The 21,832-nt window shown below is 48.7% G+C and overlaps 1 protein-coding gene across 4 annotated transcripts in view; it reads left to right on the top strand.

Moving 5' to 3' along the window:
- The first annotated feature begins 7,440 nt into the window (after positions 1-7,440).
- WDR11 (WD repeat domain 11) overlaps positions 7,441-21,832 on the top strand; it is a 156,148-nt gene continuing 141,756 nt past the window's right edge. For all 4 annotated transcript variants that reach the window (XM_044296331.1, XM_044296330.1, XM_044296329.1 and 1 more), the window contains exon 1: positions 7,441-7,607. In XM_044296331.1, coding sequence (XP_044152266.1) covers positions 7,522-7,607 — 86 coding nt within the window. In that variant the 5' untranslated portion in view covers positions 7,441-7,521. The remainder of the gene's footprint in view (positions 7,608-21,832) is intronic.

Raw genomic sequence — 21,832 nt, 5'->3', positions numbered from 1 at the left:
GTTAAATAAATGACAGGGTAATATCTAATGTGTAGTGTGGTGTTTGGTGCTACTTACTGAGCTGCCTGTATCCTCTGGTGGTCGATCCAAGCAAAAGGGACCACCAGAGGACCAGGCAGGAGTTATATCAGACGCTATTTTCAAAATAGCGTCTGACATAACCATTTCATTGGACGATTCAAAAATCTACAGCCTGCCAGCCAATGATCGCGGCCGGCAGGCTGCAGATGAACTTGTGAACTGCGCAATCCTGTGAACGCGCGCTCCTGTGAGCGCGCGTTCACAGGAAATCTCGGCTCACGCGAGATGATGCCAATCGGCGTTAGTGTGACCTGGGAGCGCCGCAGCATTGACGCCTTTCGGCGTTAGTGTGACGGGAGGAGGTTAACAAGTATGATGTAAGTTAGGGAGGGATATTTGTGTGCTGCTGTTAGGACTAAGGGAAAACAAATTATCGTTAGAAATTAACGATTCCCTTACGTCCTACCAGCAGCACAGATGGGGAGATAGCAAGATAAAACCCCTAGGGAGGGTCCTCATGCCTGGCAGAAGTAAGAACTGTCTGCCCGAAAGCCGAAAACTCTGCCATCCTAGCATCTATCCTATAATGGGAGATGAAGGTTGACTCAGAGCTCCAGGAGGCCGCCTTACAGATCAACTCTAAGGGGAGAAGGCTTCTTTCCGCAACCGAGGTGGAGACCGCCCTAGTAGAATGGGCTCTCACAAACTCGGGAGGATCTAAGGTTTGGGAGACAAAAGCTTCCTTAATGGCCTCCTTGATCCAGCGACTAATGGTGGCTTTAGACGCTTTACGGCCTTTAGACTTACCGGCAAACAGGATAAGGAGATTCTCATTTATCCTGAACTCTCTGGATCTATCCACATAGATCTGGAGGCATCTAGAAATATCCAGCGGATCTCTAGCTGGAGTATCAGAGGAGGAGGCTGTAAACAAAACTGGTAAGGAGATTACCTGGTTAATATTTTGAAAAGTAGGCACCTTAGGTCTGAAGTATGGTAAAAACTTCAGGAGTACTCTGTCCTGTAAGAAAATAATATATGGATGAATTGCAGAGAAAGCCTGCAATTCAGAGACTCTTTTGGCTGAGGCTATAGCCAGAAGAAAGACCATCTTTAGAGTTAAATATTTGAAATCAACCTCCTCCAAAGGCTCGAAGGGGGGAGATGCTAGACCCCTGAGCACTACTGAAAGATCCCACTGGGGAATGGGTTTCAGTATAGTAGGCTTTAGTCTTTCCGCTCCCTTCAAGAAGCGTTTGATGAGAGGGCCCCGAGAGTATGGCCTGTTGAGACAGGCCGAGATGGCACAAATTTGTACCTTCAAGGTAGCTGGAGATAGGCCTCTATCTAATCCGTCCTGAAGGAAATGTAGTATCGCAGGAAGGGGCGGATCTGCAGACGCCACCTGTTTGGAATCACACCATGCCACGAAGATTCTCATGATCCTGGAGTAGGCCTTGTTTGTAGACTCTGCTCGGGAATGCGACAAAGTTCTCAGGACCGACTCGGAAAGCCCTTCTATGTTGGGAAGGGGCTGATCAACCTCCAGGCTGTCAGGTTGAACCTGTGCAGATCTGGGCAGAGGTGAGTGTCCCATGACACCAGGGTCTGCTCCGGGGGGAGTCTCCAGTATTGTCCCCGACTCATCTGAATGAGCTGGGTAAACCAGGATCTTTTGGGCCAAAACGGTATGATGGCTATTACCGAGGCCTGATCCTGACGGATTTTCCTCAATACCCTCAGTATCATGGAAAAAGGAGGGAAGATGTAAGCCAGCCTGAACCTCCACGGTATCGACAGAGCATCTATCGCCAGGGGGTTGTCTTCCCGGTATAGGGAACAGAACCTCAGCACCTTGGCGTTGAACCTGGTTGCCATGAGGTCCACCTCTGGCATACCCCAACTGTGAACTAGCTGCCTGAAGACCTCCGGATGCAGAGACCACTCCATGGTCGGTAATCCTCGACTTAAGCGGTCTGCTATCATATTGAGGGAACCTCGGATATGAACGGCAGATAGATGGGAAAGGTTCAGCTCTGCCCACCGAAGAATCACCCCGATCTCTGATAGAAGGGGTAATGACCTTGTGCCTCCCTGCTTGTTTATATAAAGAACCGCAGTCATATTGTCTGACTGGACTTTCACCGCTTTGCCCCGAATCTGAGGGGCGAAGTGAAGGAGGGCTAGCCGGATAGCTCGCATCTCGCGAAGATTGGAGGAAAGATGCCGCTCCAGGGGGGACCAAGATCCCTGCACTTGGGATCCGTCCAGGTGAGCACCCCAGCCTACAAGGGACTGGTTGGGTCATAGACTTCCCTGCTGGCAGTCGAAACCACCATCTGAGGGAATTCCGGGTTTGACCGGACAGGGAGCACAGGGAATCTAGCCCCGCAGGGCTGCCGTTCCATAAGTGTAAGACCTCCGACTGAAGAGGACGGAGGTGCCATAGCGCCCAAGGGACTGCGTCCGCAGCCGCTGACATGAGCCCCACCATCTTCATGAGAGTCCGAATAGAGACTCGACGAGGGACATGAAGGACCTTTGCCAGGTCCTGGATCCGCGCTTTCCTTTCTTGAGTCAACCGGAGGGACATCTCCACAGAGTCGACCACGAATCCTAAATAATGGATTGAAGATGATGGGCTCACATTCGACTTCTGCCAGTTGATGATCCAGCCTAGGCGGAGAAGAAAGGAGATTGCGACCTGAAGATGGTGGGTAAGGATCGGAACTGAAGAGGCTATGAAAAGCCAATCGTCCAGATAAGGAATAATAGTCAGCCCCTGAAGTCTCAATGCTGCCACCACCGATACCACCACCTTGGTGAAGATAAGTGGGGTAGAAGAGATTCCGAAGGGGAGCGCGGTGAACTGAAAGTGCCTGCGAACCCCTGAAATCTGGACCGCGATCCTGAGAAATTTCCGGAAGGCGGAATGGATCGGAATGTGAAGATAAGCATCTTTGAGGTCCAGAGTAGCCATGACATCCCCGAGGTTGAGGATATGGGTGACTGACCTTATGGTTTCCATGCGAAACCTTGTTTTCCTTATAAATCGATTGAGAAATCTCAAATCGATGATAATCCGGAGGTCTCCCGTCTTTTTTGGAACCAGGAACACTGGTGAGTAAATGCCTAGGCCTCTCTCCCCTGCCGGCACCTCCTCTAGGGCTCCCTTGGAGATATAGTCCTGGATGTAAGATTCCAGGACCAGTTGTTTGGCCGGCCCGAAGTTTCGTGTAGCGACGAATCTCTCTGGGGGGAGAGAGAGAAAGTCTACCCGGTACCCGACGGAGACTAAGTTCAGAACCCAAGGGTCTGCGATCAACTGACTCCAAGAGTCTTTGAAATGGGAGAGACGGCCCCCCACGGGCGTTTGGGGGAGTGGTATGGGAAAGTCTAGAGGAGACACTGCAGGGACAGCAGGGCTTATCCAAGAGCCTCGACGAGGCCCATAGTCAGGAGGGTTTTGCCTCCTTAGCGGGTTTACGGGAGCGCCTCGAATACTTACGAGACGGTCCCCCCCAATCTCTGCGCCTAGATTGCTGCCCCGGGAGTCCTTCATGCTTCTTTCCCTGCTTGGGGCGTCCCCGAAAGGGCTGCTGGGGGAGGCTCTTCCCCTTTTTGTCGGAGAGCCCCTCCATGATTTTATCCAATTCGGACCCAAACAGCCTGTCTGGTTCGAAGGGGAGCCCACAAAGATTAAACTTGGACGCGTTGTCCGCGACCCAAGGTTTCAGCCAGAGTGGTCTGCGGGCAGCCGAAACTAAGGCCATGGTTTTGGCGGCCAGCTTCAACTGCATCTGGGTGGAGTCGACTAAGAAATCCATAGCCAGGTTGGCTGACTTGAAAGCTGCTAAGATGTCATCCCTGGATACGCTCTGGTCCACATCTGTCTGGATCTGATTGAGCCTAGAGCGTAGATAGGTGGCCACTTCAGTGGCCGCAATGGAAGTTGATGCGGAGGCAGCGGCCGCCGCATAACTCCTTCTGAGGGTGCACTCTGCCCTCCGATCTAGAGGGTCCTGCAGACTAGACCCATCATCTGCAGGGACTAGAGTGCGCCGGGACAACTTGGCTATCGCCATGTCCACCTTGGGAATGGAACCCCACGATTCCACCAAGGGTTTAGCCATCGGGTACATAAGCTTGAACTTTCTAGTGAGAACTGGGCCTTTCTCAGGCTTTCGCCATTCTGTGCGCATCACAGAAAGAAGGGTCTCATCCGCTCTGAAGACACGCTGTGTCCGTACGGCGGGATCGGAGGACTCCCCAATGTCAACATCATGGTCCCCCGACCTGATGGACTTAAGTAACTTCTGCGTCTTTTCTGGAGGGAAAAAGCAAGAAGTGATCTCTTCTTCCTCAGAAGAAGACCCCACCGAACAGGGGGTGGGTCTATCGGGTGGTGCGACTGGAGCCACATCCATGGGAGTCTGAGAGGGTCCTGGTAACCTCTCATTCAATAAGCGCACCACTCCCTTAATGGAATCATCCACGTATGTCTTCGTCCACTGAAACATCTCCTGCATCGTGGGTTCCGTGGACGCCGTGCGACAACTTTCACACCTAGAATAGGGACAGCCGTCGTCTAAGGGCGTGTTACAATCAAAGCACGCCAAATGCTTCCTCTTGGCCCCGGATTTTCGCTGATCCGGATCCTTGGGGGAAGCCATAGTCTGTAATTGGAAACAAAGAAAGACAGGTCATAACACCTACAAAAAAATTGGAGGTGGAGAGACGAGACCTTAAGGGGGCCCACCAGCACTAGAGAGATATAGAGCTGCAGAAGGAACACACAAACCCACGGTCAAGCAATATATAAGGATATCACAAGGCACAGGGAACTCTGGAGCTAGCTTGTCAAAGCAATGCAACCAGAGCACTGAATGACAGGCTCTGGGCGCTTAAAAGGAAGAAGCCCCGCCCCCTGGGCGGGTCCCAAATCGTAAGTATCCTTAAGATATAAGGGAGCTCACAAAACTAGCTCAGCCTGCTTTGGATAGCTGCCCCGGGTTATCCTGAATCACAGGATATCTATCAGAAAATAATTCTTATAAAAAAGGGTGAGGATAGGACCTCAGCCGCGCTGCGAAAAAACCGGAAGTGACGTAGCGCAGCTAGTGCGCGTCACTTCCGGAAGATGGCGGCGCCCATAGCGCCACACGTGTGTGGCGATGGGAGGAACGGGAGACCAGGTGAAACTGAAAAGGAGAGGGGAGGGGACACCCCGCTCCCCGCGGTCCCCAGGTATAGAAAAATCGCCGCGATCTGCCTGAAAATAAAGGCAAAAAAGAGAGCCATGTAAAAAAACGGGCGATCCTTTACATTAGAAGCAAAAAAAAAGGAGCCCCTAACTCTCAGCTCCAAAAAGGAGCGATACGCCAGTCCAACCTGTCCAAAGGACAGAAAAAAACACGGTGGGCTGGGGGGTGATCTCCTCCCTTTCAGGGAGCTGAAGATCGTTTATTGGTTCTTGGGCTCATTAAAATTCCGCCGGTCCTACCAGTCCACAGGGGCAGTTAACCCCATCTGTGCTGCTGGTAGGACGTAAGGGAATCCCTGGTTATTTTTATACTGCAGTCAGTTCTTGGATTTGTGATGAGGAGGCTGAACCCCAGGACATTCTCATGCTGCTCAGCCATTAGTAGTATTATATTATGTGATGTGAATGACCACTGTAACTACTAGTCTTACACTTAGGAAAACAACATGATTGACATGTAATTAGGCCATATTGGACAATTGTTGTGTAGAAAAACCTTAACTGAATAAAACTTTACTCTGATTAGACACTTTAATAATGATCATTATCCTAAAGGTTTATATCTAAAATCGTTGACTTGATACAAACATCGGTAAAGTCATAACCATACATATTCTGCATGTTTTTGGGAAATTCTATTATTAGTTTTCGGATGAAAAATCAATCACATTTTAGGGTCTGTTCATGCAGAGCTCCAGCTAATCTCAGTATGCATGGCCTTAAAATGCTTTCTAATAACTGTATACTAAGTAACATACAGTGGTGATTCATTTAGGAAGTATTGAGGTTAAATAAGAGTCAAACAATAAAAAGAGAACATTGGAAAATAAAATTAGAAAGCAAATGTTACAGTTCATTAAACACCAAACCAATTCCATTTATTTTTGCATGACAGATACATTAACAGCAGAGTGATACATATGTAACTGAGATATACATTTAGCAAAATTCGTTCTATTAAAACCTACAGCAATGCCACTGTTTTATTTCTTAAAGAGGACCTTTCATCGGTCCAAAAATTGTAAGATAATTATTAGGCGCCCAGGGATCTCACTGCACTTACTATTATCCCTGGAAGCCGCTCCGTTTGCCCGCTGTGTCCTCCGGTATCTTCACTGAATTGGTTCTAATAGGAGGAGTCTGCCCTGTTTCACCCTGGGCGTTCCTTCTCCCAGGCTGTAGCGCTGTCCAATCGCAGCACAGATCTCACAGCCTGGGAGGTTTTTTTCTCCCAGGCTGTGAGCTCTGCGCTGCGATTGGACAGCACAACACAGCCCAAAGTGAGCCAGATTGTGGACCGTCACTGTGAGTACTACTACTGCCATGACTGCCACAACCACTCCCATCCTCTCGCTCTCTCAGTCTGGGCTCACTGAATTTCTACTCCAGTTTCCCAGCATAGAAAAGTCACAAACTTTGGAGCAAGTGCTGTTTTGCTTCAAAATTTGGCGACTTTTTTACACCACTCTCAGCCCAAAAGTGGTGTAATTTGAAAAAAGAGGGTGTAGTTTGGTAACTTCATGAATTTGATGCCACATTTATCATTGCGACTGTCTAAAAAAGTCACAAAATCACTTGTTTTGAGTGGTGTAGGAAAAAAACGAAGAGGCATTTCTATAAAGTTTAAAGATTTGGTGAATTTAAAGTGCATTGTGCCACCTGTGATAAACAAATCAAAGTGTAAGCAAAAAGTCTATGGCTCCAGAAGGGACTGGGAATTAACCCCTTCTGCAGGGCAGTGATTGCGCCTGGAGACAGAAGCATTATTTGCCAGCAGCTGTTAACTGACCTTGTGTATGAAAACCAAGCACCATTGCCCATAGAAACCAACCAAAAGCTAGCAATTGTCCCCAAGCAGCCTGGAAAATGAGACATGGGCCTGGAGGGAGATAAAGGTCTCTAATGATGTGCAAAGTACAGTATAAAATATTCCTATAAATTCTACACAACTACAGTTGTTCATAAAACTCTTCTTTTTGAACAAGCATATTTTTAAAACAAATATATGCAATGACATTTTTTTTAAAAAAAGTCTGAAAGCAAAGATAAACCTAAAACCTATGACTTACCATATCAAGTATGGCCGCCGCAGCTTCAGCGCCTCTGACGTCACCGCTGCCCGGAAGTACATGCGTGATTTCTGACAGGACCAGGAAGTGCCCTGTGAACATGGAGGCCGGGTCCCGGTCAGCTGTCATGTACTAGTGTTCGTTATCATTCATTCCTCTCGTCCGGCCATGATTCCCTTTACCGTGAACATTAAGCTGTCCACCCGGACGCTCACCGGAGCCCTCACCGTGCACAACAAGGGGGCGCTAGACTGGTGAGTGACTGCAGGGGGCGGCTGTGCAGAGTAATAGCTGGAGGACTACAAGTGCCAGCCTGATCTGCACTGGAGGAGGAGGGGGTGTGATACCTGTGTGAGGACACGATGAGGTGGGAGGTGGGTGAGGGCAGTGCCAACAGTATGGGGGTACTTAGGTGCAGTAAAAGGGGGACAAGAATGTGGCAAACTTATTCAGAGGCCTGTACTTCTTAAAGGGCTTGTCCTGGAATGAGATACTGATGACCTGTCCTCTGGATAGGTCATCAGTATCAGAGCGGTGGGGGTCTGACATCTGGCACCCCCGCCAATCAGCGTGTAGCAGCTGGTGCTGCTGTTCAGTGGATGGAGCTGGAAGCAGAAGGCGCCATCCATTGTGTAGTGGCCGTGCCGGGGTACTGCAGCTCAGCTCCCATTAAAGTCACTAGAAGCTGAGCTGCAGTACGCCAGTGGCGGAAACGTCCTTCTGCTTCTGGCTCCATCCACTGTCCTCTGCCGCAAACAGCTGACAAGTGAGAGTGTCGGACCACCGCCAGTGTGACAGGTCATCAATATCTAATTCAAGGAGAGGCATCATAATAATGCCCTTATGGAGCTAGGCTGCAGTGTAAAGCAAGACAATGTGTCTGTACATCAGTGTATGAAGCTGACACAGAGACACTTACTGTACCTGAGTGCACAGAGCAGAGCATGGCGGCGTTACACTGTGTCGGTGACTGAGAGGGTGAAGATTCAGGTTCATCTGCAGAGCTGAACTGAGGGTTCAGAACTGGAAATTATGGGTTCACTTCACACCTAAAACACATATTACTGACAGCACAGTCACTTCTCACCTAAAGTGATAGTTTCCGCAGAAGTCACTCTCATCATCCTCTACACTGTCACTTGCAAGTTGCTTACAGAGGAAGGAAATCCCAACTCCCGTGGCACAGGGCACTAAACTTTCTCTGCTGGGCGCTAGGCAAGCCAATCAGCAGCAGGCTCTGCAAGCACCGCTAATGCTGATTGGCCAGCCCAGCACCCAGCAGTGAGACAACATAGAGCGCTAGTCGGGACTCCAGCAGGTGCAGCGCTAGCCACTGATGATGTGCTGAGTAAGGGTCCATTCACACGTCCGTTGTTTCTTTCCTGATCTGTTCCGTTTTTTGCTGAACAGATCTGGACCAGATCTGGACCCATTCATTTTCAATGGGTCCTGAAAAAAAATCTGACATTGTGCTGTCCGTTTTTTTTCAGGACCCATTGAAAATGAATGGGTCCAGATCTGGTCCAGATCTGTTCAGCAAAAAACGGAACAGATCAGGAAACAAACAACGGACGTGTGAATGGACCCTTAAAGGGAGGCCCCGAGGACAGGACAAAGGAAGCAGGGAGTTGGGAAGCGGAGCCTGAGCCCCGGGCAGCGACTCAAGACAGGAGCGAGAATTAAAGGGAGTCTTTCACCTAATCTGAGCGTTTTAGACCGCTCAGATCAGGTTATAGACTCTTTGACCCTCATTACAATCGTACCTTTCTCTTGTGTGTCCCTCGTCCAGATAATGAAAATAACACTTTCTAAACTTATGCAAATGACCTTCTGAAGGTGCCCAGGGGCGGCGTTACCGGGCGATGTGCCCAGAAAAACACACCTCCAGCCGGCGGATGTCACGAGCGGAACCAGAGCACGGCGGGCTGGGAACTGGCCCGCACCTGCGCACTGCTCTGCCCATTATGGGCAGAGGAACAGCTTTTCATATTGCGCATGCGCCAGCCAACTAAAGACAGCCGGCCGACTCATGTGCAATATGAAAGGATGTTCCTCTGCCCATAATGGGCAGAGCAGTGCGCAGGTGCGGGCCAGTTCCCAGCCCGCCGTCCTCTGGTTCCGCTCGTGACGTCCGCCGGCTGGAGGTGTGTTTTTCTGGGCACATCGCCCAGTAACGCCGCCCCTGGGCACCTTCAGAAGGTCATTTGCATAAGTTTAGGCTACTTTCACACTAGCGTTCGTCGGTCCGCTCGTGAGCTCCGTTTGAAGGGGCTCACGAGCGGACCCGAACGCCTCCGTCCAGCCCTGATGCAGTCTGAATGGATGCGGATCCGCTCAGACTGCATCAGTCTGGCGGCGTTCAGCCTCCGCTCCGCTCGCCTCCGCACGGACAGGCGGACAGCTGAACGCTGCTTGCAGCGTTGGCGTGGCCGCCTGGCTGTGCGGAGGCGTGCGGATCCGTTCAGACTTACAATGTAAGTCAATGGGAACGGATCCGCTTGAAGATGTCACCATATGGCTCAATCTTCAAGCGGATCCGTCCCCCATTGACTTTACATTGAAAGTCTGAACGGATCCGCGCAGGCTACTTGCGCACTTGCGAAATTTTTTAAAGTTATTAATGCAGACGGATCCGTACTGAACGGAGCCTCCGTCTGCATTAATATGATCGGATCCGTTCAGAACGGATCCGATCAAGCGCAAGTGTGAAAGTATCCTTAGAAAGTGTTATTTTCATTATCTGGACGAAGGACACACAAGACAAAGGTACGATTGTAACGAGGGTCAAAGAGTCTATAACCTGATCTGAGCGGTCTAAAACGCTCAGATTAGGTGAAAGACTCCCTTTAAGTGTGATTAGGAGGAGGGGCTTTTTGTCCAATATCGGGCCCCCTTCCTCCAGGGGCCCCATAGCAGCATGGATCCGGCGCCCCTTACTAATGAAGTGGCAGGTCGAGCGTGCACATAGGGACTGCTGGAGATAGACGAGTACAATGCTCAGCTATTTCCAGAAGTCCAATAGACACTGAATGGAGCAGAAGGGAACATGGTTGACCTACAATTCAATTTTTTGGGGGACACAGGATCCCCATTCTCATGATCATGGGGAACCCAGCAGTCCCCACCGATCAGATACGTATCCCCTATCCTGTAGGTAGGGGATAAAAAAATAAGCTGAGCAGTAAAACCAAGAAAGGCCATCACTATCTGATCAGCAGGGTCCGACACCCTGCACCCCTCATCCAGTTGACTATGAAGATTCATAAAGAGGCTCAGACACACCACTACTTAATATACACTGACTTCTTTATTAACTGCAAGGTATCAAATGTACAGTAATAGATGTTCTCATTAGAAGTCAGGGCGCCGGTCTTAAATGTGGCCCTGTTGATGATGGGCCTTTGACTCATGAAGAGTCGGGCCTTCAGCACTCAGGAGAGGAAAAACCCCCAGTGGAGGAAACCTCTAGGGAACTATGGCTGAAGGACTGCCCTTCCCCTAGGCGGTGGAGGAAAACAATGTCGCATGACAAGGACGGTAGATTTTTCCTTCAATCAATATTGAATGTGAAGTGCGTTGACTTCTGCAGAGACCGAGCCCGGAATCTGCCTCTTAATGCAGCAGGAAACTCACTTCTTCGGTGAATACATCTGACTGCGGAAAGTCCGGTGAATGACAAGTCCAGTGATTATTGCAGAGACCAAGCCTGGAATCTGCCTTTGGTGCAGCAGGAAACTCACTTCTTCGGTGAATACATCTGACTGCGGAAAGTCCGGTGAATGACAAGTCCAGTGGTGAATGCAGAGACCGAGCCCGGAATCTGCCTCTTAATGCAGCAGGAAACTCACTTCTTCTGTGAATACATCTGACTGCGGAAAGTCCGGTGAATGACAAGTCCAGTGGTGAACGCAGAGACCGAGCCCGGAATCTGCCTCTTAATGCAGCAGGAAACTCACTTCTTTGGTGAATACATCTGATCTGCGGAAAGTCCGGTGAATGTCAAGTCCAGTGGTTATTGCAGAGACCAAGCCTGGAATCTGCCTTTGGTGCAGCAGGAAACTCACTTATTCGGTGAATACGTCTGACTGCAGAAAGTCCGGTGGGTGAGTGCAGAGACCGAGCCCGGAATCTGCCTCTTGCTGAAGCGCAGGTAATCTGATCCTGACATGGTGGCCACCATGTCGTTGACTTGTGGTAGAGTCATCACCTCCAGCTGTATCCCATATTCATTGCCAGGACACAGCGAGACCCCCGCTCTGGTACAGTGATCTGCAGATGCAAAAAATATAACTAATTATGACTGAACATGGAGCAGCGGAAAGTGACACACAATTTACTCCCGGTCACTGTGGGTCATTGTAATCTCTCTAACTGTGCTAAACTTGGGTCCATGTTTCTAACAGCGATATTAACGTTTATCATTTTCATTGACTGTTATAGCTGTTATTCTTGTTCAGGGACCCACTGCTGTATCCAAATCGCCAAAACCCCTACTTTCTTACACACTTCAAAAGTTAAAAATCTGGGACCCATTGCTCAAGGTGATCTACATATTAAGGTCAATTGGGAACTCCCCCTAGTGGTGTCTGCAGGCAGTTAGAATTTTATCATATATTGTATCAGGCGATTTATATGATTTTCCACTAATAGCCACTGCTCTGGTGTCTCCAGAACTTGGCATCATGTCTGTTATTATTATGAGCTCCTGTCATAAATCACATTACATTTTATGACTCCTGTAGCAAGGATCTTACCTTATTTAGGGCTCTTTTTGGTTCTTAAGACCAATACCTTCCAGCAGGGGTCACTGGTGAAGATCAGGAGATGGTTTATTTTGCGCCTCATTTTGTCTCAGACCTCTGGTGATCCTATCTGCTGCAATTGCCTTCTTAACCCCAGGCTGTTTTTATTTCCAGTGGTGACCAGTGAATACCGCTGTGTCCAAATTATACAGAAAACACCATAAATATCAAGAAGCAGAAAAATCACAAATCATCAATATACCCAATGAAGATACAAGGTCTTCTCATGGATGCAGTCCCTATCATCTGATAGTCTGACACATGTTCCCGGGACACAACTTCCTGATAATCAGGTCTCTGGGACTGAGTTAAAATAATAAATTAGGACACCCCCACATTAATAGGTATAACTATAGACACAGCAATGTTATGGGGCCCATAGGCTAAAAGGCCAATGTTTGTGGGGATTATTCAGAACCTTTGGTGGTTGTCTAAGTACTTACTACACATACATATATTATCACATGAGAAGACTTTATTACAATCAGTACAGGAAGATGATCAAACTCAGAAAAGTCACTGGTTTCTTACCGTTGCCAACAAGTCTGTGGGTTCTAGACCTGTACCATGGGTCAGCGGTTGTAATCTGGGGTCGGGTAGAGACTGCAGCTTTGGTGACGTAGAGGATCCTGGTCTGTTTCAGTAATATCAGGCTTCTGGTCAGGGCGATCTCTTGGCCCATCATAGACTCGACATGTCATGAAAGACATGGAGTCGCTAATTGACCTTTTTTGGAAAGCCTGTGATCCTGCCATTCTGCAGGCAGGATATTAGATGGTCTCTCATCACGTTGTGCTGGAAGATCGCCGTGGGTTCACCGTCATCTGCCAGAAACTCAAAGGCAAATGCTATGGCGAACACCCCACAGTCATAGGTGTTTCTTTGCTGATCCACGTTAAGACATTTTAGATGTTTCAGGGGCTCATCGACCACTACACTGTAGATGTTATTAATCTGCTGGCAAACAGATAGAGGCAAATTGTTGGTCTTGATGCTGTCAGCAACTAGGATGTCGCCATTTTTGAAGCAGGTGGTCAGCCAGTGCACCCTGTCCTCATCGTAGTGGATTTGTACGGCCTTCTTTAGCACACTGTACCCTGGAAAGAGAATAGCAGCTGCGGGCTGCAGGCCATCAACGTCTCCAAACTGATTCTGCAGGAGATCCTGGGCCTTGTTAATGATGTCATCAACCAGCATGCCTTCCTGGCCGCTGCTCTTCAGGATGGCTAAGTGCTCTGGAGACAAGTTGTTCTGTGCTCTCCAGGTATAGGCCATCTCCACTTGTGGTGTTCCCAGCTCTGGGCTTCCTACATCATTGGTAGATGGAGCGGACATGTTTTCTGCCGCAGCTCTTTTGGCTGGTGGAAATGTCCCAGACTGACTGTCATTGGAGGTTGGGGCTTTTCTTTTAAGAGTGGCTTTGGAAGCTTCACAAGATGCCTTCAAAAGGTCTTTAGCAGACTCAGCCATTTTCTTGTCCTGTTTTTGACGAGTCTTTCTATTATATCGTCGCTTACAGCTCTTTGGTGTTTTTTTAGCAGGTGGTGCTTTGTGGACAAGGAATGGCTCCACAGCATCAGTGTCCCGGGGTCTTTTTTGTGGGGGTTCCCCACTTTCAGTTTTTTCGCCCAGGGACATGCCTTGTGGTATTACGGGCCCCTCGTGTGCAACTTTTGGATCAGCAATAAAATTGGTTGGTGTCTTCTCAGCTGTGTCATGGCGGATGACATGGTTTTTACGTCTTAAGACAACTGACCTGAAGAAGCTCCTGGCCTTTATCATGATGGTTGATTTCTTGGCCAGGAAGCTGCAGTTCCTCATCAAAGTTCTCCATTTTTGATTCAATTTCCTGAATCGGGTCAGAAGGAATGAGCCAATCGACATGCAGGATGAGAGAGAGTTGACCAGCAGCCGCCGATCAACATAGCGCCGACGCCTATGAATCCTCATGATGGCGTCCAATCTTCTTTCTGAAGTTGTGAGCATCAAACATGGAGTCACACCTTCACAAATTCATCATTGTGATGTCATCCAGTGACATCACTGCTGTAGGCCCAGTTCTAGAACATTCTATGCAAATGTGGTGACATCACAATACTGTGGCAGGATGAAGGCCAGATTATTTTAACCACTTAATGGCCAGAGCACCTAATGTTAATGAACTGAGATATATGGATAGTGTTTGTTTAATGGATGCAGATTTTAAATTTTCGAGAATTTATTGATTTTAGCACTTACAGTACATTTTCTGCTTCACATTTTTAGTTTGATTTGGTTGCTCTTTATTATATATTTTAATCTGTATAGTTCCAAATGATGCGCCACCAATGATGATGACTAGCCCATTAATACAAATATAGGCGGCGGGTGCCGGCAGCAGAATCGCATAGCCGGCCTCTATGACAGGGCACTGCGATTTGCAGCAGTTAGCCCCTCAGGTGCGGCACCTGAGGGGTTAACTGCCACGGATTGCAGCGTCCTTTCATAGAGGTCGGGTGCCGGCTATGTGATTCTGCCATCGGCACCTGCCTCCTGTATTTGTATTAAACGTTAGTTATCTTAATTGGTGGCGCAGTGCACCCTCCCTCACCCTCCCCCCAACCCTAGTATTAAAGTCATTGGTGGTGCAGTCAGGGCTGTGGAGTCGGAGTCGAGGAGTCGGAGTCGGAGTCAATTTTGGGTACCTGAAGTCGGAGTCGGCAAAAAATGAACCGACTCCGACTCCTACTAAATTTAAATTGGAATAAAAAAAAAAAGCAAGTTTAAATGTCCGAATTCATAAACAGTTATAATTAATTACTTCTCTACTGTAAGAATAAAGGCCAATGCATGCAGTGCCTCACGTAACCGCAAAACAAACGCGTTCAGTGATGTGAAGAAGCATGCTTTTCATATGCTTCACTATATGGCACGCAATTAGGGCTGCAACGATTAATCGATTATATTCGATAACTGGATTCGTTGTCGACGAATCCAGTTATCGAATAATCGCCGATTCGTTGCTATGCGGGCGGGCGGGCGGTCCCTGCATCTTTATTTTACCTTTTTACAATGACGCTCCTGTAACAGCCAGGCAGAGCGGACGGCGGCGTAACGTCACTCACTCACGTGACACGCCTGCTCCGCCTCCTTCATTCATGAGGTGGGCGGAGCAGGTGCGTCACGTGAGTGAGTGACGTTACGCCGCCGTCCGCTCTGCCTGGCTGTTACAGGAGCGTCATTGTAAAAAGGTAAAATAAAGATGCAGACGTGATTAGTCCGACTTATAAGCATCGGGGCCGGGGCTGTTATGGGGAGGGGGGAGGATCTGTCTATGGCACTGCTATGGGGAGGAGGGGGGGTCTGTGTATGGCACTGCTATGGGAAGGGGGATCTGTGCACTGTTATGAGGAAAGGGATCTGTGCACTGTTATGCCCATAACAGTGCACATATCCCCCTCTCCATAACAGCGCCACCCACAGAACCCCCTCTCCATAACTGCGCCACCCACAGATCCCTCTCCATAACTGCGCCACCCACAGATCCCTCTCCATAACAGCGCCACCCACAGATCCCCCTCTCCATAACTGCGCCACCCACAGATCCCCCTCTCCATAACTGCGCCACCCACAGATCCCCCTCTCCATAACTGCGCCACCCACAGATCCCCCTCTCCATAACTGCGCCACCCACAGATCCCCCTCTCCATAACTGCGCCACCCACAGATCCCCCTCTCCATAACAGCGCCACCCACAGATCCCCGATCCCCCTCTCCATAACAGCGCCACCCACAGATCCCCCTCTCCATAACAGCGCCACCCACAGATCCCCCTCTCCATAACAGCGCCACCCACAGATCCCCCTCTCCATAACAGCGCCACCCACAGATCCCCCTCTCCATAACATGCGCCACCCACAGATCCCCCTCTCCATAACTGCGCCACCCACAGATCCCCCTCTCCATAACTGCGCCACCCACAGATCCCCCTCTCCATAACTGCGCCACCCACAGATCCCCCTCTCCATAACTGCGCCACCCACAGATCCCCCTCTTCATAACAGCGCCACCCACAGATCCCCCTCTCCATAACTGCGCCACCCACAGATCCCCCTCTCCATAACTGCTGCCGTCCACAGATCCCCCTCTCCATAACTAGCGCCACCCACAGATCCCCCTCTCCATAACAGCGCCACCCACAGATCCCCCTCTCCATAACAGCGCCACCCACAGATCCCCCTCTCCATAACAGCGCCACCCACAGATCCCCCTCTCCATAACTGCGCCACCCACAGATCCCCCTCTCCATAACTGCGCCACCCACAGATCCCCCTCTCCATAACTGCGCCACCCACAGATCCCCCTCTCCATAACTGCGCCACCCACAGATCCCCCTCTCCATAACTGCGCCACCCACAGATCCCCCTCTTCCATAACAGCGCCACCCACAGATCCCCCTCTCCATAACTGCGCCACCCACAGATCCCCCTCTCCATAACTGTGCCGTCCACAGATCCCCCTCTCCATAACTACGCCGTCCACAGATCCCCCTCTCCATAACTACGCCGTCCCACAGATCCCCCTCTCCATAAACTAACGCCGTCCACAGATCCCCCTCTCCATAACTACGCCGTCCACAGATCCCCCTCTCCATAACTACGCCGTCCACAGATCCCCCTCTCCATAACTACGCCGTCCACAGATCCCCCTCTCCATAACTACGCCGTCCACAGATCCCCCTCTCCTCCATAACTACGCCGTCCACAGATCCCCCTCTGCTCCATAACTACGCCGTCCACAGATCCCCCTCTCCTCCATAACTACGCCGTCCACAGATCCCCCTCTCCTCCATAACTACGCCGTCCACAGATCCCCCTCTCCATAACTGTGCCACCCACAGATCCCCCTCTCCATAACTACGCCGTCCACAGATCCCCCTCTCCATAACTGCGCCACCCACAGAGCCCCCTCTCCATAACTGCGCCACCCACAGATCCCCCTCTCCATAACTACGCCATCCACAGATCCCCCTCTCCATAACTGCGCCGTCCACAGATCCCCCATAATAGTGTCGTCCACAGATCCCCCATAATAGTGTCGTCCACAGATCCCCCATAATAGTGTCGTCCACAGATCCCCCATAATAGTGTCGTCCACAGATCCCCCATAATAGTGTCGTCCACAGATCCCCCATAATAGTGTCGTCCACAGATCCCCCATAATAGTGTCGTCCACAGATCCCCCATAATAGTGTCGTCCACAGATCCCCCATAATAGTGTCGTCCACAGATCCCCCATAATAGTGTCGTCCACAGATCCCCCATAATAGTGTCGTCCACAGATCCCCCATAATAGTGTCGTCCACAGATCCCCCATAATAGTGTCGTCCACAGATCCCCCATAATAGTGTCGTCCACAGATCCCCCATAATAGTGTCGTCCACAGATCCCCCATAATAGTGTCGTCCACAGATCCCCCATAATAGTGTCGTCCACAGATCCCCCATAATAGTGTCGTCCACAGATCCCCCATAATAGTGTCGTCCACAATTTGTTTTAATATGGCCTTTGAACATATTTTTTCAAGTAAGATCATATAAACCTCTGTTTTGTAATTTTGTCGTTTTTGCCGATTAATCGTAGAAATTAATCGGCAACTAATCGATTATTCAAATAATCGTTAGCTGCAGCCCTACACGCAATGCACAATTAGGAGTGGCAATACATATACTTTCCATTGTGTTGTGTTCTGATGTTACAGGGAACACAATGCCCATGGTTAGCCTCGCCTCTCACTGATAAGGGATTAAGTAAATATGTGTTTTGCAGGACTAGAGACACTTGTATAAGTGAAGGGAATGGAGGGTCAATAGTTCAAGACTGAAGCTGTAAACCATTGGAAAAACTGCTGTCATTCAGCTAAGGCTATAAAACGTGTAAACTCAGAATGTTATCTTAAACTTTAAACATGACTATGGGATCCTTCTAGGGAAATCATGTTTTAAAATAAATGTCCCTTCCTGGATCCTCCCACTGCTCTATCTTCAGCAGAAGATCAGCACACAAAGGAGAAGGCAGCAGCTTCTGCCCAACTACCTCTCTGTGCTAGAAGAGCTTAGAAGAACTTCTTTCTTTCCTTCAAGGAATGTATAAAATACATTCGCATATTAAATACAGAGGAGTCTGAGTCGGGGAGTCGGAGTCGGGGAGTCGGAGCATTTATCTACCGACTCCACAGCCCTGGGTGCAGTGCGCCCCCCCAGTATTACTATCATTGGTGGCAGTGGTCACAGGGTCCCCTCCACTCCACCTTATTAGTGGCAGTTCTGATCGGAGCCCCAGCAGTGTAATCCTGGGGCTCCGATCAGTTACCATAGCAGCTAGGACGCTACTGAAACCCTGGCTGCTATGGTAATCTCCCTGCTGCTGTGTGTACTATGCACAGGGCAGCAGGTAGCGTGTAAAGTCCTATTCACCCTAATAGAGCTTTATTAGGGTGAAAAGGACAAGGGATGAAAAGATCCCACGTTCTAGCCCCAAAGGGGGCTAATAGTTATTAAATAAAAAGTAAAAAACAAACAAATTCCAAAATATTAAGTTTAAATCGCCCCTTTTCCCAATTTTTACATATAAAATATATAAATAATAAATTCATAAATATATTACATATCGCCACGAACTATTAAAATATAAAAAAATCTCCTATGTGGTGAATGCCATAACAGAAAAACATAAATAAAAACCGTGTAATTCGCCATTTTTTAGTCACCTTCTCCCCCCAAAAAATAGGATCGGACTGTTCGATTATGGGCCGGACGTTCTATAAAATGCGAAATGCACGCAGCTTTTTTGGTGTTTTATTTTTTTCTGCGTGTTATCGAATGGTATCAAGTATCTTTTTTTATGGTATCGAAATCGAATCTAAATTTTGGTATCGTGACATCCCTACTGGGACAGTATTGTGTCAGTGCTGCACTGGTAGCATTTGTGTGTATGGGGGATTTAGTTGCTGAAGGGTGGTATTTGTGTCACGTTGCTCGGGAGCTAGCTTTTTTTTTATTTATTTTTTTATTTATTTTTTACGGCGCTTGGGAGGTCATATTGGTGCTGTATGGCTGTATTTTTTGGCATTGCTGATGAGTTATAAAGGTTGTACAACAAAAAATGGTCTAAATTTTTCGTAACCAGCACCTGGATCTGAATACTTTTGTGATTGCAGTTATAGATAGGTCCATATATATTTGGACACTGACGCACATTTTAATTGCCTGTTTACTAAAACCTGTTCATGTTATAGTTATATAATGGACATGGACATTAGTGATGTCCGGATCATGAACGAATCGTTCTTTTGAACCGATTCAGTTCACTGATCCGGAAGAGTCGGTTCCTCTGACTGAGCCGATCCGAATGAAACGGCTCAGTCAGATCAGCATACAGGCAGCAGCAGCCAGTGTAATAGCCCCGCCCTCCAACCAATCAGAGGCAGCCAGTGGACGCTAGCCCCGCCCCCTCCCCGCCCTCCAACCAATCAGAGGCTACCAGCACAGGGGGAGTCGCAGGGACTCAGAGAATCGTCTGAGTCTATTAGTCAGAGACTCATTCGATTCTTTTGAGTTAAAAGAACCGTGAGTCACCGAGTCCCTGCCAGGCTCCCTGTAAGTCCGTCCGGGGGGAAGTGGGAGGGGGACATTAATCTAGCATGTAGCAGAGCTGTGTGTGTACAGGGTGCATGCAGCAGTGTAGCATCATGCTACACTGCTACATGCACCCTGTACACACACAGCTCTGCTACATGCTGTAGCAGAGCAGGAAGTCTGGTAGGGACTCGGTGACAATTCTTTTAACTAAAACTCTCAATTATAACAGTCTGCTCCACTGCAGCAGAGCTGTGTTTGCCAGAGCCAGTCCCTCCTGACCTTCGGTTCACTTGAGAGCCGACTCAGCAAGTGAACCGAAGATTCGATGAGCTGAACATGCGCATTGATCTTCAGTTCACTTGCTTCTGCCGGCTCAGGAAGTGAACCGAAGATCCGATTCATGAATCGGTTCATTTGAATGAGCTGATTCAAATGAAACGATTCAGGCTAAAAGATCCGAACTTCCCATCACTAATGGACATAAAGTCTAGACATTTAGCTTTCATTTAAAGGGGTTGTCCGGGACCAAATGTTTTAAAAAAAAAAAAAACACGTTTACTCACAATGTACATCTAAGTAAAGGCCTCCATACATTTTCAGCTATTTTTGCCACTTCTATGTGGCTCCAACGGTCCCCCCACTCATTGTTTATATATCTGCTTATCTTTACCTGACTTCCGGCTGCACTGCCCTGTGGGCAGCATCAGGTGGTTACAGCTGTCTCTCTGCTCCGCTGTAACTCCGCCCCCTCATCAATATTCACCTCAATTCATTCTGAAGCTCACCGGACTGGAGGGGCGGGGCTGAGCAGGTTAAGGGGCAGGGCTTAGCAGGATGTTGGCCAGCTGTAACTCCGCCCCTCATCAATATTCACCTCGATTAATTTGCTGCCAATGACATCACCGGGCTCCCTGAGCAGCGGAAGAGGAAGCTTTGCTTGCCTGCAAGGGACCCGGTACGTCACTGAGGAGAAGAAAACAGTAACTTCCGGCCATGAATTTCAAAGATGAAAACGGGGCTGCAGAAATCTGTGCCAAAGGTACTACCTGCTTGTATGTAATGTGTATGCCACACTTGTACTATTAGAGTAATGTCCCCAATCCCGGACAACCCCTTTAAGGGTATCCACATTAAAATTGGATGCAGGGTTTAGGTGTTTCAGCTCCTTTACATGTGGACAGTAATTGGACAGTTGACTCAAAGGCTGTTTCATGGGCAGGTGTGGGCAATTCCTTCATTATTTCATTCTCAATTAAGCACATAAAAGGTCTGGAGTTGATTTGAGGTGTGGTGCTTGCATTTTATAGATTTTGCTGAGAAGTAAACATGCGGACAAAAGAGCTCTCCATGCAGGTGAAACAAGCCATCCTTCATCTGCGAAAACAGAAGAAACCCATCAGAGAAATTGCTACACTATTAGGAGTGCCAAAATCTACAGTTTGGTACATCCTGAGAAAGAAAGAAAGCACTGGTGACCTCAACAGTGGTGGATGATTGCAGAACAATTACCATGGTGAAGAGAAGCCCCTTCACAAAAGCCAACCAAGTGATATAGGCGTATCAATATCCAAATCTACCATAAAGAGACTGCATGAAAGTAAATACAGAGGGTTCACTGCACGGTGCAAGCCTCTCATAAGTCTCAAGAATAAGAAGGCTAGATTGGACTTTGCTAAAAAAAAAAAAAAAAAACATCTTAAAAAACAGCACACTTCTGGAAGAACATTCTTTGGACAGATGAAACCAAGATCAACCTCTACCAGAAGGATGGAAAGAAAAAAGTATGGCTAAGGCATGGTACAGCTCATGATCCAATGCATACCACATCATCTGTAAAACACGGCAGAGGCAGTGTGATGGCTTGGGCATGCATGGCTGCCAGTGGCACTGGGTCCCTAGTGTTTATTGATGATGTGACACAGGACAGAAGCAACCGGATGAGTTCTGGGGTTTCCAGAGACATAATGTGTGCTCAAATCCAGCCAAATGCAGCCAAACTGATTGGTCGGTGGTTCATAATACAGATGGACAATGACCCAAAACATAAAGCCAAAGCAAT

This window comes from Bufo gargarizans, chromosome 6 (genome assembly GCF_014858855.1).
Source record: "Bufo gargarizans isolate SCDJY-AF-19 chromosome 6, ASM1485885v1, whole genome shotgun sequence".
In the NCBI taxonomy this organism is placed as follows: domain Eukaryota; kingdom Metazoa; phylum Chordata; class Amphibia; order Anura; family Bufonidae; genus Bufo; species Bufo gargarizans.
The sequence above is the reverse complement of the archived record's forward strand: the minus strand, read 5'-3'. Positions and strand labels throughout refer to the sequence as shown.